Below are 19,519 nucleotides of genomic sequence, written 5' to 3' on the forward strand. Positions count from 1 at the left end.
ATAAAAACATGACACAGTATGTAACACTTTTCCACTGTATGCAAAGCAAATAAAGTTCTGGCGTGTGCTTGGCTGCATACTACTGCAGAGTGTCTGCAATCCGTTGCATACTGATGGAATATGTTTGTTACTGACAGAAGGCAAAATCCAGAGCCACGTAAACTCCATAAACAATAACTCACTAAAGGTTCTTATTAGAAACGACAGCACATCAAAATAGAGTAAATGGAGCTGTCAGACACAGGAATCGGGTTTTATGTCTCCAGCAAAACAAGAAGTCAGGCTTCTTGGGTATGAGACGCATTTTAAAAAATGTGGTTAGTGCGGCTGATTTTGTGAGAGTGGTGAAAAATAAGACCAGGGCTTTTCATAATAAACAATCCGCACTATATATTTTCTGCAATGAGTAAATCCTTGCTGCATTAACATATACTTTTTCTTCCCAGACAGTATGTGCTCCAGCAGTAGATTCTAAGAAGATTTCATATCAAATATATACAATATAAAATAGATGGGCTATCATTTCTGATCACCTAGTTACCTTGTCATTTGGCTTCAAAGCTTTCTCAGTCATGACCAGTAACAAGTATACATATCAGAACAGTCAGGAGTCAGCGTAGTCAGAAGTCCTGATCTTTGTATTGGTTCTGAAATTGCATGGCAGGCTCTGTGGTTCTCATGACAAAGTAATTACTATAAAACTGGTTCAAAGAACTAGCTTGTAGGCAGTTGCCAGTGACAGGGCAGCCTAGCTGCCTGCAGGATAAAGTGGGTTAATAAGTGTATATAACTACTTTCAGCCGATTTTGATATGTTTATGTGTAAATATGTTCAGAACTGTTTTAGCCTCTATAATTGTCTCCAGCACCATTTTGGAGAAGCCTGGTGTCCTGATAGGACAGGAATTCTGGGGAGATTTGGTCAGCCATTTTGGGGTGGTTATCTTATATAGGAAGCCCAGCCACATTTTTGGGCAGAACACGTGTGGAAATAGACAGGGACAGATATCCCGCTTGTGAGGGAGAGTTAGGAGAGTTCAGGGACAGTGTTACGGCATGTGAGGGATAGTTCAGGGTTCCTACAGAGTCCTGTATCGGCAATCCTGGTTGGAGGAAAGACTCCCTGTTGCTTATAGCCAAACCGGTGTCCCCGCTGTGAGTGCGGGAAGCGTGGGCCAGACTCCTACCTCCCTGTACGGAACAAATACCGCTGCTTCCGGGTAGAGTGTTATCAGCCTTACAGATAAGTATTGTGTGCTTGGATTTAGACTGTGCCAGTCAGTGGGAAGTGCCGAGAGTGCTAACGAATACAACTATCGCTTACATCTGAAGTGACTATACTGTGTACCTGTGTCTCCATGCCTGGAGTGAACCCGCTTGCCTTACTATTGTAAATATTCTTCATACTACTGGCTCTCTGGTAATAAACATTACCTTGTTTCAAAGACAATTACGTGCGATTCCCTCTGTGAAGCCGCCACACCCTAAACCCGCTTACAAGCAGCAACAAAAATGTTGGTAAGTGTTTCTTCTGCCAAAAATCTCTTGTCTACCAACAATCTTTCTTTTTTTGCCACGCATGCCAAGATGAAATAACCTCCTGTGCACATGCCTGGCAGTTGCATCAGGCTGGCCAGTCAATCAAGAGGCTGAAGATGGCGAACCCGGAAGAAGACCGGGAAGAAGCTAGCCGTGTCGGCGCCAGCAGGGAGGGTGGACCGCACAGCGTGGGAAGGGATGGTTTTAGAAGGTAAGTTGCTGTGTACTGTGGCAAACATTACTGCAGCATTTTGCGTTAACCATTTAACGTCTGCTTTAAGTTTATCAACAAGTATCTGCCCTAATATGATGTACCCTTTTGCGCATGTATACACATCTATGTGTATGTTGATCTATTTGTGTAGATGTACTTACAGGAAGTGTGCATGTATTCATAAGCAGTGTACACTTTGTGACCAGGCTACAACTAACCATCATAATTACACTGAAAGAACAGAGATAAAGACAATGCCTAGTCTTGAAAATAGGGCTCATCTTCCCATTTCACTCAAGAGGCAGAGAGAAATGAATTGCTGCCAAGTGCCCAATAATGCTCTTGCCCATTGCGAGGAGGGGGAAAAAACAACATCTAAAGCCTTGGTTCTCAACTGGTGGGTCGTGACCCAAAAGTGGGTCGCGACACCATGTTCAGTGGGTTGCCACATGCCTTCCACTATTCTAGGTGAGAGACTCCTCTGACTCCCCCCAGCACATTACCATCAGTTATCAGTTCTCGCGCCGAGCGGCCATTCAAAATATGTTGCCCAGCCCTGCGTGTAAGCTTGAGGTGGGGTGGGCTGGAAGTATGGCCATAAGGGATCTCCATTCATATGTACATTGCTTACAACTCCACATGTGCCCTGTAGAGTTGCCTGGACTGGCGTCACATTCTGGCTCCCGGCACCTCTACAGGGCGTGCAAGGGACCTGTACAAACTATGCACATATGGATGGAGCTCCATCACAGCACAGCAGCCCACACTGGACCTCAGGCTGAGGATCCTCTCCAGTTCTCATAAGGTGGGGAGACTGGGTGGATCTTAATTGGATTTTTTTGGAGTGTGTATGAAAATATCTGAGTGTGTGAGATTATGTCTGTGGTTGTATGTGTCTGTCAGTGTTTGAGGGTTCATTCACACTAGTACAGTACGTTAATCGCACAGTCCTATGTGATTGATGCATGCAATAACACATACTGTGCGTTCTGGTGTGGAAGATGTGTTGCGTTGCCATTAATTTGAATGGCACCCCAAACGCACCTCCCGCCCACAGTCTGGTCTCCTGCACCCGCACATCCAGTAATGCAATGTCGTGCATTCCATTGCAGTACGACTTGGGTCGAGACTTAATGACCAAGGACAAATGTGGGTCCTGAGGTTACACAGGTTGAGAACCACCAGTAAAGCAAAACTAGTTTATAGCACTGCAAAACACAAAGCAGTGCATGCATATGTAATGAGAAAATATGGCTGCCTCCATGTAGAATTACTAACATTACATAGAAACAAGATTTACTATAATATGTACACACACATTGATAACATTATTTACATCAACTAGAATTTTCACACAACACTATTAATTAAAGTACTTAAAAAAATAAAGTTGAACTCCTTAAAGAATGTGTGCCAATAACTCGAAATTAGAAAATTCTGAATTTAAATGACCCCCAAGTGCTCCTGATATTTTGCTGTATGAGGATTTGGAGAAATAAAATCATTTATCTTCATAGCCTGGGCATAATGAATGGAAAATTCTGCATTAAAATGACCTCCAGTGTTGCTGATATTTGGCTGTATGAGGATTTGGGGAAATGTCATATTTTCTCTTCATATCCTGGGCATGCTGACCTTTACAAGACACAGAGATTCATTTGTTTTATCACAGGCGTGAAATTCAATACTCAATCATAACACTGTCTGGGTGAGCACGAGCTCGCTGATACCATGAAGGGGGGTGAGATGTAAGCTATCCCATCACACATCATTCATATGGCCTTGTCAGAGGTAAAGCATATGAAATTTGAATAAAGGGTACCTGTTACTGACAATGTACTGTTTAATGCAAACTAGAGCAAAGGTGGAACTTTCCCCACAACTATTCTTATTTGATATTTAATACCTCAACACTGTCCAGTATAGGATGTCATCAAGTTTAATTTATACTCCATCTGTGATCCACGTAATAGTCAAACACTGTTTTAGCAGTGTTTGGCCCCTATAAGACCTCTGTATTTTCCATGAGTTACATCCACTACGGGCTCTGTTATATGCAAGTATTTTTCATATTTACTCCATAGTTTCACACCACCTTGTTCAATCAATAAAACTTAAAGATTTGTAATCACAGTCTGAGGGTTTAGCTATATGTCAAACTGCACACAGGCCACAGGGTAACATGCAGTCAAGACAGAACCAGTACAGTACACAGGAAAAGGACATAATATGGTTTACATTGCATATGGTTGGCTAGGCAATGGACCAACTTTGGGCCTGGTAAGATTTTTCAGATACATTACAAAAGATGAGGAATTGAGGGGAGGAAGGAATGAGACAACAGATGGGTGGCTGATGGAGTAGTGAGCAATGCAGCAGAGAAAGGAATGGGCAAACAATGGAATGGAGCTAAAGAGAGAGCAGATGGAGTTGTTGCTGTTGCCACAAAGTAGAGGATGGAGCAGAACGAGGGAGGCATGTGGCCGAAGTAAAGTGATCAGTGCCATAAGCCTCTACTCCATTCAGAGAGCCATAGCAGAGTATGCTGCAGCTAGACAGAGGAGGTGATATCATGATATGTGGTTTGAAGTTGATAAACAATTTGAGTAATTTAGGGATGGGTTAAGGCAACTCAAAAAAGTGAAGGTTTAAACTCCCTAAGCAAGTAAGCACCAGAAATCCTCACCTGGAGCTATTCTGTCACACAACTTCAAAATACCAGTATAAAAAAAAATCCATTAATCAATTACCATAAATGCATTAAAAAAATGTAATGATACTTTTAGGACACCAAAAATGTACAAATTCAATAAAGCACTAAAACAGATATAGATCCTTACAACAAATCACTGGCGGGCATGCTCATCCTTTTGTGACAGAATAGCTCCAGCTGGGAATTTCTGGTGTTTATATATCTGACATAGTGGGGAACAAAGGACTGCGAGTGTAGGGAGCTAGGTCATCAGAGCAGTAGTCGACTAACTACTTAGGCATCGCTCCTGAGGAGTGTGCTGAAGAAAAGCTCCGAAATCCAACTTAGAGGCGTGTTGCAAAGTAACTTCGGAAAAGAGTTAGGGGGTCTGGATTTTAGCATACATGCATTTTGACTAAAATCCAACACGGCTAAAACTGGATGCTGCCTTCATTTTTTATAGATCTACATACAGTAGACATACATACATACATACACACACACACATACACTGAGTGGCCAGATTATTATGACCACCCCATCATTACTTCATTGGGCCACCTTTTGAAGGTGCATGCTTTCATTATGTTTCCACCAAATTGATCACTATGATGCAACTGGAAACGTGATTCATCGGACCACATGACTTTTTTCCAATGCTCGACTGTCCAATCCTTGTGTTCCTGTGTGAATTGGAGACGTTTTATCTTGTTAAATATAATGATGAAGGCAGCATTACTGAACTACGATTGATACTAAATTGCAATCAAGTTTAATTACACACCCGTGTCCGTCCAGCCTGATGTTTCCATTAAAATCATAAAGATGTCTGTTTGGGCTTTCACATTCAATTTTGCCAGACAAGCTCATCAGCGTGTCAATGTCCTTCATCTCCGCGGTCAGCGACAGACCCTGAAGAAAAAAACATTATAAAAAAGTCAAACACTTTATTAACTCAAAGAACAATTCCAGTATAAATGCTCTTATAAGAGGATTTGCTAATTGAGAAATCTGTCCAGCTTCTTAGTCAGTAATGCTGGCTGTTATATTGAAATAAAGAACTACTAAAATATTTAAATGCAAGGGATTCATCTTTTCCTTTCACTTAAATGGCACACCAGATCATTTGCAGGCCTGCTACCGTGAATTGTGTCTGTCAATCCCCTTCATTGCAAATTGACAGCAAAACTCAAACAGGCCACACACGCTACAATTTAATCGTGCAAACTTTTAACACTCGTCTACAGATTTACCAACAACTTTGTAGTGTGAAGGCTTACCTAAACAATTTATATCCCCTCACAGTACATAAGTTGTTAGGAAAAGATTGTGCAGTCAGGTTGTAATGTGTGTGGTCAGATAGAGTAAAACAGTGGAAAAACCTATTGCACCATGGGAGAAAATCTCTGCCTTCTTTGTTCATACCTGATAACTATGACACGCTGGGGAACAGTCACAACTATTCCTAACTAGGGGAAAAAATTATATATTTTACATGTGGTCTTGTTACTGAAAACCAATGGGATACCATAAATACTTGAAAGAGAAAGGGTAGCGGTTTTCCTAAAACTGTAATTTTTGTTGATATTATATGCCCATTTTACATATAAGGTGGTTACACACGCCGGGAGACACTACCACTCTGCTTAAAGTGTCTCATTACACCCTCCTGAAGAAGTGGCCATTTTAGAACCACCAAATGCATTGAGACTGTGATCGTTATATGTGTTATTCATGGAACGAACAAACAAACACACACACACATATATATAACTATTCTAAATTGAAGAAATATGATAATTTCAGCTCTTCCACCTGGGCCCCTCTGCTGTCTCACACCTATGTTTTTTGGGAGCATTCTTGTCTCACCTCTCCAGTGCACATCGGGTCCCTCTAGCTGTCGAGCATTGGATCATCTGAACTCCACCCCGACGAGCATCGAGAGCAACCATCCTGCGCGGGCACAGAAATATTCCCTGCACGCCTTTTTGCACCTTAGGTTGCCCGATATCCCCAAGGGGATTTCTTGCAACCTTATCTATGCGAGTATCACACTCTTTCTTCTACATTTATTTAAAACACATCTACAGCTCTGCACTATAAAATACTATACTCAGTCAGATCTCGCCTGGGACTTTTTCACCTCAATTTTGTTGCTACTACTGTTTGGAGTGGTTTCTCTTTCAATTTTACATATAAATTGAGTTTAGTGGAGTTTTTTTTCATACATAGGATTGGAATTGAGCAATTATATTTTTTTCTGAAATAGCACTGGGTTTAGGTCCCATCCCCACATTAGATGGAAAGTATGCTCAGAACTGCTTATTTCAAGAATTACTCTGGTCAAGTTTTGCCAGTTTAGAGTGCTAATCCTCCACAGGAAATGTGACCTGGCCCTGAAAATGTGACCTGGCCCTGGAAGCACAAGTCATATTATGTCTAACTGACTACAAGTAGCAAACTCATAGCACCTACGAGATATAAATTACCAGCGAGTTCCTTACCACAAAGGATCTACCCAAAGGGGAAATATTTAAAAACAGGGTATTTTTTTAAAGCAATACGTGGCAAAACTCTACTCACCTGGCGGATTTTGAGGTTAGTCTCTCCATCTAGATTTGAGGTTTCAATATAGCACATGGCTTGAGGCTCACTATGGTGGAAGAAGTAAGCGCAGAAAAAAAATTAGCATTTGCAAGAAAATGCAACATACAAATTGTATAAAAACTAAAACAAAATGATTCAAACACACTGTATAGTAAAACATTAGTTTAAACGTGCAGTGTCAAAAAAAAAAAAAATGTGAACCGAAAACTGGATTTTAAAAAAATTCAAAGATAGGGAATTCCAAGAGACCTGGTTGACTGATTTGCTGTTGCATCATTTAAAGCAATCCAAATCAGATAAAAAAAGTTGCTTTAGTAACTTAAACAGTCTACCACTGTATACTTTTTTTTGTTAAGGTCTCAATCAGATAAAAAATTAAAAAGGGGTTTTAGGAACTTAACAGTCTACCACCACTGTATACTTTTTTTGTGCCAAGGTCTCAATACATAAGAACGTGAAGGTAAATGCAGAAACATTATTAAATAGCCAAGGTCCAGATTAATGGTCAACACTGAAGCACGGCCACCATGCATTGAGGGGATACAGTGCATTTAAATAAACTTTTGTTCTTTGTTAGCGGCATGCACTATTAAATAAAGCGCTTCATGCCCAAAGGAAAAAAAAAAAAACCTTTTCCCCAATCACTGACGCTCATCTACCCCTTATGTTAACCAAACAAATGTGCAGCAAAGTAATTATTTGTTTATTTTACACAACAAACAAGACTAGAAAGGTCAAAGGAAAAACAGAAAATAATAAGGATTAGTAGAAGCCAAGTACCAGATCTTGGACAAGTGCAGAGCCATGCAAATGTGACGTGCCATCAACTAAAACCAATTTTCTGACAACATGCTTTGGTTTTTAACAGTCTTGGCATTGTGTGCAAGGGATCCTCTACATTATTTAAAAAAATAACTACCACCAAGCTTATGGTTCAGTTTCAATGCAATCTACTTTAAGAGTTGTAAGTCTTTGTATTCTAAGTTTGGTAATAATTTTTGATATGACCCGGACAGTTTTAAAATTACACACACAATAAAAAAAGAATTCAGGTCTAAAGCAAAACATTTCTAGGCTTTTGCATTCTCGAACGTCTGAACAGCTTTATTTCTGAAACTGCAAGGCCGATCAGTAAAATTAGCTGATCTCCTGAATCAGACACCCACAATAATGTGTTGTCAGTGTCTGTGCTAGCTTTGGATCACAAGGATTCATTAGAGAACAAAGCTAAAACGCAGAAAGGAAAGTTTGAGAGGGAAATGACTTCTCCCCCCCCCAATTCAGACCTTCTCAGCCAATATGTTTGAGGAGGACATGTGGCAACACACAGCCATTAGTCTATGTACATTAGATGCTGGATGCAGAATTTCTGGCGATTACCTTGGGATGTTCTAGCCGAGAATTAATGATCTTTCTCGGGGAGTAGCAATAGAATATCTAGCCTGCCACTTGCATGCTTACTGAGCCATTCAGTGTAGTAAAACTTTAAGACCAAGTACTTTCAGAGTTAGAACCAGCTGCTGAGTGCAGCATTTAAGTGCCGATCTAACCGTACTAGTAGTAGGAAAGCTGCTCTTGGTTGTGCCCTCACTGCAGTTTCCTGGATTTTTTGTCCCAGCATTCTTTGTAGATACCCAACCATGTATGGGGAAGCATGGTTCTCTTCTAAATGTAGACTGAGCAAAACAAACAGTAATATCCATATAATTATCCAGGCAACTGGTGTTAATTACTGCTCAGATGTTTTAATGGATGAACAAGAGTACATAGCATTGGCCACACCCAATAGTAGCATGGGGTGCATGGCCAAGCCAAGTTCATTTACATTGACAGCTGGATGGGAGGACTGTGGGCCAGACTGAGGCAGCAAGACGCCAGCTAACAGGGGGAAACAGCTGTTCCAGAACAATGTGTTTGGCTTTTTCTACAGAAAAATAAAAGCAGCTGAACATGTGAATCAAAACTTTTATAATTATATAGAATCTGTAATTTCAAACTGCTGGATATCACTTTTTAGTAGGTGTCCAAATCCTATAAACTGAATATGTAATAATCAAATGCATTAGTTGAATTCTGATATCAAGTATACATTTTCCTGGAAAGTCGGTGGTAGAGGTGTAGCAGGACCCATTTGCACAGTCTGCACCAGCATTTCTCTGACCTGGATGAAAGACTGATGAGGTCAGCTGGGAGATGTTCCCCATTGGTCACTTTCACTATCTCCCCTATAGCCACCTATGCATCCCAATACGAACATGATCAGAATGGAAAACAATGGGAAACAAAGGAGACAGATAGAAATTGAATTGAAATATTAACTAGGGAGGAAATTTGTAGGTTAAAAAGGGAAGAAAAAAAAAAAAGGAGAGGTTGATGCTTCCATCCTCTGTTTGTAACTGGGTCATAAAAGGTATAAGGACAGGTAGACAATAGCTATACAACAAAATATAACAAGCATAGTACAAAATATTAAAAATGTGCTTTTCATTGTTTAGCAAGCCAGACTTTAGTGCAATTTCCTTGCTAAATTGTTTAACTAATATAAAAAATAATTTTAAAAAGTACACTTGGATTTCAATGAAAATGATTGACCCAGTTATAAACCAGATTGTGAAAGCATCCATTTTATTCAGATGGACGGAATTTTATAACTTCAAGGAAATAAAGAAAAACAGTATATAAATCTTGTGTGTAGGGCATGAGAATTCTAGAAAGCATGGGTTGCCTTAGCCCAATCTGGCTGCCACACTAAGTTTTTCCCTATTTCCTTGCACTAATGGAAGTCAAAGCAGGGTAGAGAAACCAAACTTTACAGTGTTACCAACAGCGGGCATCTCTACCTTGATGAGAGCAGAATAGTGTCAGCGGGTATATACTCTGGGCCATTTATTTTAACTATATCTCCAACATTTACCTGAAAGAAACTGTGAAGTGGTTAAGAGTCTGCAAAATGTATGTTAGAAGCAAAAGCATTAAATACATGCACCGGTAATGAATCTGAGCACACTGGAATATACAAAGAGGGTAAACTGGTACACCATAGAAGCAATAACCCTTAAGAAAACAAGACAGCACGGATTCTCACCATATGGGGAATGCCACATAATTCCAGGAAACAGCAACAGGTAAAGCAGGGAACGGCTGCTGACACACAGGTATAAATATACATCTATTCTACCAATATGGCTTAAAACCCCAGGCCAAACAGCTTCCACTTCCCATTTATCTGTACCTCCGTGTTCCTATATAAGAATCTGAACCCTTAAGTCTAACAGGAAATCTCAGACCCCCCAGGGAGATGAAGGTACAGGCCTGCCTTACCCTGTTTGCCCAGTCACATCTGAGTTATTGAGCCCCTTCATCCAATTTTGTAAAATGTTATTTTACAGAGATAGTGTTTTTGTAAGCACATGCATGGACAAATTTGTTGATACGCTTGCAGCTTATTAAGACAATGATTCATTTCTGATAAACAAAATTGAGGAAATTAAAGACAATTGTCTCATGTATACCTACATGCATTTGGTATGTCAGCGTAAAGCAAGTGTGAAAAAAGTTAAATTGTTGCTTATTCTATGACTATATTCTAAAACAGTCTGGACAGATTAGTTGGTACCCCTGGAAAAGATTAATAATTGGATCATAGTGATATTTCAAATTATTTGTTTTCTGTAATTAGTAGCACACATCTCTTAAATTGCAGTCAGTGAGTCAGTCTATTTAAATTAAGAAAAGTAGTCACTCTGGTATCATTGAGTGCACGACGCTGAACATTGATCAGAGAAAGCAAAACGTTGTATGAGGAGAGATAAGAATGAAAATTATAGACCAGCGTGTCAAAGGTATAGGTAATAAGGCCATCTCCAAGCAGCTTAATATTCCTGTGACTACAGTTCCTAATTGTATTAGAAAGGTTAAGGTCCGTGGGAGTGTAGCCAACCTCCCTGGACGTGGTTGCAATCAACCCCAAATTGAATAGAAGGATAGTGCAAATGGGAGGCAAGGATCTATGGCAAACTTCCAAAGGGGTGCAAGCTGCGCTCCAAGGTCAAAGAACATCAGTGTCTGATCGCAACATCTGTTGATTTTTGAGTGACTGTGGACTGAAAGGAAGAAGACCCAGGGGAACCCCACATAAAAAAGCCAGACTGGAATTTGTTAAAATTTGGAAAAAACTGGAGCTTTTTTGGCAAGTCACCGAGAGCTCTATGTTCAAAGATTTAAAAAAATTGAAGCTTTCAAAGATAACACCATACCTTTTGGGAAACATGGAAAAGGGCTCAGTTATGTTTTAGGCTGCATCAGCCATATGTTGCCTTAAAATCAGTGCAGGGCACAAGTAAACCTCAAGGAATATTGGAGCAAAATCATACTGCCCAGTATCATAAAGCTTTGTCTCAGGTAATGGGTCCTTGAACAGGATAATGACCCAAAACACATGGCTAAAAGCAGTAAAAAATGGCTAAGAACAAAACATTGAACAATTCTGAAATGGTCTTCTATGAGCCCTGGATCTGAACCCTATCAGTCAGCTATGGAAATAGTGGAAACATGCAGCCTGGAGAAGGATCCCTTTAAACCCAAGACATCTGGAGCAGTGTACTCAAGAAAAGTGGGACAAACCACTTGTTGGCAGGTGCAGAAATCTCATTGAGAGCTACAGAAATCCTTTGCTTGCAGCGATCGTTAAGGTTGCAACAAAATATCAGGTTAAGGGTCCCATCTTTTTTGTCCATGCCATCTCCATTTGTTTTATTTCAAATATTGTGTTGAATCAAAAATCAAACGTAAATATGATGCTTACTAAATATTGAACAAAGATCAATACCAATTTATTTGGTCAGTTTCAAATTAATGCAAAAGGAAAAATTTGATGTTTCTTCTTTTTTATTGAAAGTATAACAAAGTTGTACATATACACACACAAATATACATATACCAATAGACACGCAAGTATTAGTAATGAATTGTCAAGGAAACCCAGAACAACCAGACATCACCAAAACAAGGGGAGAACATACAAGCTCCTTTCACAGTCTAGAAGGCAACTGAACCTATGACTCCAGTGCCACATAGTAATACTGTTACCATGATAGAGTTTATAGTGGGTATTTTAATGGTCTGTGAACAAAGTTCCATATTAGCACAACATTTAATGAGAAGATACTGCGAGTTTTTTTCAAGCTTTAATGTCACCAAAGGAGTTGTGCCATTGCTGTCTAGCCTTACCTTTCAGAGCTGCTATTTTTAAAAAGTTTAATGCTACACAATGCAAGACAGTTTCCTGTTACGGTTACTATTTAGGTAGGGGCAGTGGGTTTCTCTAATACTAGTTAGATTCACTTATGTTAATAACATCTAACATAAGTATCATAATACCGATCTGTGCAAATCCCAATAAAAATTGGTGTCCAACAACCTGTAATAACCAGCATAAATTAAGCTTTCACTTCTGAGCCAAAAGCAGATTGGTCCATGCAGATTACAAACATTGCTCTATGCACAAAACCAAAAACCAAACCAAGTGGCTAAGTGTTGATGGCAAAATAAGTCAACCATGAGCTTATTCACAGGATTGGTTTACCACACTGTACATTGATTTAATTTATCCAGAATACCAAGGTTAAGAGCATTGAAGCCCAGTAGAAGGTCAATTATTAAAGCTGCAAGAGAGTCTGCTGGAAAATTGCTCTTACTTAGCACCGCACTCCACACAGGCCAAGCAGCAAGAAATTCACACTGAAACAAGAACTTAAAAATGGCATCAACCATTAATGAATGCCACTTCATTTTCATACTTTTGTGCCTGCATTAATGTAACGTCTGCTTGCCTGGGGACACTCTAGACTGGGCAGCATTACAAAGAGTCCCTTCTTTACCCAGACCCTTGCATTGGTTTAGAAGTCTTGCACATCTGCAATAAGCCAACCTAACACTTCACTGGGACCTACTAGTCACTTGTCACATTTGATTCTGAGACATAGTCATTGTGTAGATGCTGAGAATAAACTAACTACTGTGTACAGGTGAGACCGAGATTGTATATACTGTAATAGTAAACAAGAAAGGCATACACTTGGCGAGTTAACAGTCCAATATGGAAGGTCCACTTTAACAAGCAATGTGTCACTTTGTTTAGCATACAAAAGGAAAGAAATCTGAAATCCATTAAAGTTACAAAACTCAATTATAACCACATTTCCTTGGGCTCTGCTCTAGAAGTCAGGACTAACAGTGATGTATTACTAAGGAGGAGAATGTACTGTTGTGACTAAGCACCACTGCTTGTTCCAATCACAGAGCAGTGCTGCTATCTTTACAGGACTTTGTTCATTTTACATACAGAAGCATTTTTCCAGGTTTCAAGACACTTGAATTTACCGAAAAAGTCAGGAGGACATTCATTATCATGATCTATTTGTCAATAAAAACCTGTTTTGAAGAGCCAAAGAACAAACTACCTGCAGGCGTAGGGTGGACCTCTGCAGATCTTTCTTGGATAAATGACTGAATCCAAAATCGGCTATTTAAAAAAAAAAAATTAGAAAGCTTTTTTAAATCCATGGCTACCCACACAGTTTTTTTTTTTTAAATAAATACGCTATTATATTTGTAGATTAGTGACAGCAGATAATGACTAACTGTCCACTGCCTGCTGATTCAATGGCTGGGTTTAAAGAGGTTTTTTTGTTTTGTTTTCTAACTGCTGCCATTTCAAACACACACACAACTGCTGCCAGTCTGAGACGAAGCAAATTATAATATTTTACATTATTTTTGACTTTTGAATTAGCAATTTACTTCTTTAATGTGATGGGTTCTTTAGTTTGTTTATTAGTACCAGTAAAATACAGTGTTTCCCCAAAAATAGGACACTGTCTTATATTTTTTTGGTTTAAACAAACACACTGGGTCTTATTTTTGGGGTAGGTCTTATTTTATTTTATTTTTTTAATGTGCAACAATCCAAAGTTAATGCAAATCCAAATAAAATAATTCAAAATGGCAAAGTTAAGAATATGGTGATCAGGGCAATCAGGGGTGCCATACCTTTCCAAGAGCAATTTGGTAACCAGAATGAGCGAAGCGCACTTTCACTATCGATTCCTCACAGGTGGAGTGCATTTGGTATCACTCCACCTGTGACAGGAGCCGGGCTATAGAGGAAACATAGGCTTATGCGTCTCTGCTCCCTGCGCTGCCGCCTCGCTTCCTCTAGCACTGCCATCGTTGGCACCACTGATTCTCTCCCGCGGCTCTTCTAGTTCAGTGCTTCTTAAAGTGTGGGTCGCGACCCCATATGGGGTCCCAGGAGAAAATTTAAGGCCTGTTCTAGTTCCCCCTTATGCCACCACCAGCCCTGGGAATGGTCACAACTAGGTCTTATTTTCAGGGTAGGTCTTATATTTTAGCAATTCCCCAGAATGGTACTAGGTTTAATTTCGGGGTAGGTCTTATTTTCGGAGAAACAGGGTATCAAATTATATTTTGATTCGAGGCGATAAGGGGGTAAACCTTTGCACACCCTGAGAAAGATACACAATGGGGGCACACCTTACCCTCGGGTAGTGATAAATTCTAACAAAGAGCACAAAGAACACATCCTCAATGCTGAAAAATCTCTATGCAAGAAGATGACTGCCATTCCCTTTTTTACTGATAGGAGAAAACCTTTAATTGTATATCCTGCAGTCACATTCTGGCCAAATCAAAGATCTCTACATATGCTAAAATCCTGTTATGCAAAAAAAGGTTGAATATCTCACCACCCATCTGTGACCAGTTTTTCTGTGTGTTTTCTTAGACCAGCTACGTTGCACCAGATCTCTCACGAAGAATGTTGGACAGGAAAACATATGATCAGCCATAACATAATGACCATTCATATAGGTAAAAACCCTTTGCATTCTCTGTCAACCATAAGCATAGGTAAAATTGGTTGCATCAGTTAAAATAAATATTTGCTAGCCTAGACACCACTGCCCTTTGCATTACCTAAAAAAAAAAAAAAGTCTGAACACTTCAGCTGCACCTGTATAGTATGCAAAGCTTTTCATTTATACTTGCAAACATATCCTTACTGGTTTCTTAAAACCGCACATCCAACAAAGTGCCGTCACCACCCAGCTGCCCACACCGATCACAGGAAACTGAAATGACCCCTCAATAAATTCAGGTAACCAAACTTCACATACGTAGAGAAGAAAATTGCAAGGGCAGACACATTGAGGGGAATTTATCAAAACTGGAGCAGACAAAATCTGGAGCAGCTGTGCATGACAACCACTTTCAAATCTTAACTGAACAAACTGAAGAAAGAAGCCGATTGGTTGCTCCAGATTTTGTCTGCTCCAGTTTTGATCAATTCCCCTCCATTTTATTGGGAGTTGCATGTTTACACGTTTTGCTTACATACAATAGGAATGTCAGATGCATAAGTAAACATATGAGGAGCACCAACAGTAGTATGGAAAACTCCACTTTACTAAAAAAAAACAACAACTGCAAATACCATTACCCAACAGAACCCAAATATGTGGTTGTTGGATAGGAAGAGATGTGCTGAAATCAGAAATGCAAGTAGTGTAAAGAAGCATATGACTGCACAAACGTATCAAAGGATATTTTATCACCCACTGTGGACTCTAAAGCTGCACAAACATCAAGATGAAATCAAACATTTACATTTGGAAGGGATTGCTGTGCTACAATTTAGCTCTGAGCAATAGAAACCTTTTTGCCAGTCACATTTTACTCTATGTCAGCCAATGTGCTGATTGTCACAGTCTAATGACTCACTTGAGAGGCAGCCGACAGAGCTGACTCATCTGGAAGTCAGACGGAAGGCTCTCGTGTACCCCCAATTCTGTTCAGTATTCCTCCCAAATGTTAATATGGGGCCCAGAGTGAGGAAAGCAGCTATGTTTTTATACAAAATCCACTATAAATATAACCCATACATCGGTTACATGACTGAGCACTTAGACGTGATTTATTTAGATTGGATTTATTATTTAGATAGTTAGATTTATAATGGAAACACCAGCACTCATACTTTAATATAAAAGAGACCTGGTTCACGTTGAGAACTGAAATTGGTTATTTTTTGTTTTAGTCCATGCAGACCTTAGAGTATTTCCACTTTTGCAGTCAGATTTATTTAAATAACCCTCACTATGTTTTTTATGTGTTCCCAGTCACACAGCATACCTAAAATAATTAACACAATATTCCTCTCACACACAAATTGCGGGCTTCTTCACCCTCCCCCAGGCTTGTTTACAAATTTGAGTTAGGTGCAGCTGTGTGGCTTCACCCACTCAGCCGAGTCATCCAATAACAAATCTGCTGCAAAGGGACTTGGAGTGCTCAATAAAATACAAGTCCAGCCACATCACTGCACTTGTAGTCCATTGGCACTTCCTCCCGTCCATGCTATTGAATGTCCATACCTCAGTATGTACATGGGTGGGAGGAAGAGTCTGCAGGAGCCAGAAAACTGCATCCACGACCCAAGTGATAAGTATAATAATAAAAACATACATACATACAGTTTTGTTTTGGAAATCTGCCAGCACAGTACAGACAGGGAAATATATGTCAAGAAAAACTCTCCCAGCATGATTGAAGCAAAGTTTTAGTCCTGGAGTTTCCAGAATTGAGCTGCAATTTTTTATTTTCTTTATGTAAATGAAAAAAGTAGCACAATAAAGTGGGTGTTATCCCAATCTGTCTGCAAAAGTGGAGATACACTTTAAGGAACTTTATTAAAATCTTTACCCTTGCAGTGGGGCTACCCCCGCACTACAAGGATTGAGTGCTCATTTTGCCTAGAAAGCCAAAATAACAGATATACTCACCTGAACCATGATCCCAGCTGACTCTTCGAATGGTCCCCTTCAGCCTTGATCCCCCTCCGCTTGCAGTCTAAGGTCCAGTGAGTCATCAAATCCTATACAGTGTAGAGGACGTGAGGGCACTGAGGGACATTCCATTGCTGGAGCAGAGAGGCTGAAGGGATCGGTCTAGGAGCCAGCCAAGATTGTGCTTCAGGTAAGTATAATGGTGACTTTAGCTCCTTAGGCAAAATGAGCATTTAGCCCTTGTAGTGTAGGAGTAGCCCCACTGCAAGGGTTAAGATTTTATGTGCACGGAGTTCTGCTTTAAACAAGCTTTATATTAGACCACTTACATCAACACTTTCTACTGCAATATCCCATCATCTATAGCTGATCAGGTATTGAAAAACCTATGTTTGTTATCTTTGTCGATTCCCTATGAAAAACTGCAGTTTTAAGTGTTGAGACATTACTACTACTATGGTCTCATACTTTAAAACAGCTGCAGGATTTACTGGATCATGTTTTTGTCATCCTGAAAAAAAAAAAAAAAAAATAGGAAACAGTTATCACAATTCAAATCGATCACATTTCAAGCAAAAGAGACATAGGCCATTGAGACATTCTTGCACTTTTTATTCCACCTCCCTTCCCAGGCTGACTACTCCCATTGCTAGCATTCTTTTCTTGATATGTATCACGGAGGCCCCCCAAGACACCATGCTTAGCCATACTTACCTCATTGTGATAATGCTACGATTATAAAGCTACAATTTTATAACTCATGTTGATGACGCTGAACGCACCCTGCGTTTTCCTTGCACTGACCCTAACCGAGTGCCTGTACCTTATGCTAGCACAGTTATACTGTAGCTCCCTACTGCCATGGGATTTTTGTACTTTGTCATTTACACTCTGATATTTTTACTTTGTGATACAGATTCTATTTTTTGTTGTTGTTCCGTTTGTATAACATGAAAAAATGTGTTTAATAAACTTTTAATCTTAAAAAAAAAAAAAGAAGAAGGACATAGGCCAGCGTAGGCCCTCCAAACAAATTAGCACACTGTTAGAAGTAACCTGTTGATCCATTAAAAATCCCTCAAATTTTATACAAAAAAAAGTGACCGTGTATTCTAAATATTTAATAACAGCCTGTATAAGAGATCCAAGCCATAGAGAGACGTATTCATCGCTTAGGCTGTTCTTGGGGTGTGGTATACCAACCATGCTAATTAATTCCACAGCAAATGAGATTCTCTGTGTTATTTATTCATAAGTACTGCTGTTCCTTTTCTGAAGAGAAAAAAAGTGAAACCAACCAGAGAAAAGTAATAAGATGCTACAATACTTTGTCCTAATGAAGATCAATTATTTCCAGTTAGTGAACTCAGAAGAACACATTAAAGATTTATCTGTGCTACCATTAACATAACTGCATTCCCATCAGTTGCCTTGTGCAATGTGTCTCTTGGCACTTTCATTCCAGAGGGTGAACAACAAGCCATTCACCCAGCCATGTCTGCTTGTTAGTGCGCCATTATAAACACACACGTCTTCATAACTGGCCTTTTCATTTAGGAGAAAAGACCCTCTCTGTATGGCTTGCCACTGTCTATAATCTCACTGTGACTGGGGATGGGCCATGCTAACACAAGGACAAAGCTGAACAATGTCAGGAAATTTCCACTTCTGCAGCCAACATTGAGATAACACTTATTTTATATTTGTTGCAGTTTCTCATTCACATAGCATAACTGAGAAAAAAAAGTGTTAAATAGCTGCTTGCACAAAATATGCTCGCATCTGGAAGAAAGGTTGTTCTCTGAACTGAGTTTTGCTCTGTAATGCAAGGAGGGATAGGCAGGTTAACATAACTAAAGTACGGAATACACTAAATGTATTTTATTTTTTTTGCTCAAACTGCCAACTGAACGCAAAAAATATAAAAAGATTCCTGAAATCTCCTACTGTGGGCTTTCTATATGCGAACTTGTCTGCAAGCACCATTCGGCTGAGGAATTTTCACACATGTTCCTTCGTTAAAAGTCAATGTAATGAATGATTCTGTGGAGGGGATAGGGCCACCAACGGAGTGAATTTTGGCCAATTCCTGCAGAATCAGCCAAAATTTGCTCCGAGTACCCAGCTTAATCCTGTCTGTACTGGCAGATCTCATTATTAGCTTCAGTGCCACAACAGTAGCTGTGTGGGCTGCTATGGGGCCTGGGGTAGGAGGGGCCCTGATAAGGAAAAAAAACTGTGAGGTTTCCAGTACAAAAGGACTGAAGTCGGAACTCAGAATCTTCTAGTCACAGATCCCATTCTATGCAGTAAGAAGCATCTGCTTAATCTATCTTAGTAGTGTAGATTTATTGTACTCTGAACTACTACTACAAATGGAAATTAACCAAGTACGCCTTATACAGTCACAAATCCCAGAGTTTAATCTCTTTTAACATCTCCTAGGAGGGCTGAGGTTCTACAAAAAAAGGTTTATGAAGCTAGTTTAAGAAGATTCTATTAGGGTTGAATAGGTGTATAAGAGCATTATATCATAATATAAAATATCCTTATAGTTATTATTAGTGTTACTATAACTTTTACCCCCAGCACTGCTCCCTAGTAG

The 19,519-nt window shown here is 39.6% G+C and overlaps 1 protein-coding gene across 2 annotated transcripts in view; it reads right to left on the reverse strand.

Moving 5' to 3' along the window:
• ATP8A1 (ATPase phospholipid transporting 8A1) overlaps positions 1-19,519 on the reverse strand; it is a 221,380-nt gene that overhangs the window by 112,791 nt on the left and 89,070 nt on the right. For both annotated transcript variants that reach the window (XM_018564825.1, XM_018564824.1), the window contains exons 8-10: positions 9,213-9,286; positions 7,028-7,097; positions 5,229-5,356 (exon numbers count right to left, since the gene is read on the reverse strand). In XM_018564825.1, the coding sequence (XP_018420327.1) occupies positions 5,229-5,356; positions 7,028-7,097; positions 9,213-9,286 (272 nt within the window). The remainder of the gene's footprint in view (positions 1-5,228; positions 5,357-7,027; positions 7,098-9,212; positions 9,287-19,519) is intronic.

This window comes from Nanorana parkeri, unplaced genomic scaffold, assembly GCF_000935625.1.
Source record: "Nanorana parkeri isolate BGI_ZX_2015 unplaced genomic scaffold, ASM93562v1 scaffold24, whole genome shotgun sequence".
Taxonomy (NCBI): domain Eukaryota; kingdom Metazoa; phylum Chordata; class Amphibia; order Anura; family Dicroglossidae; genus Nanorana; species Nanorana parkeri.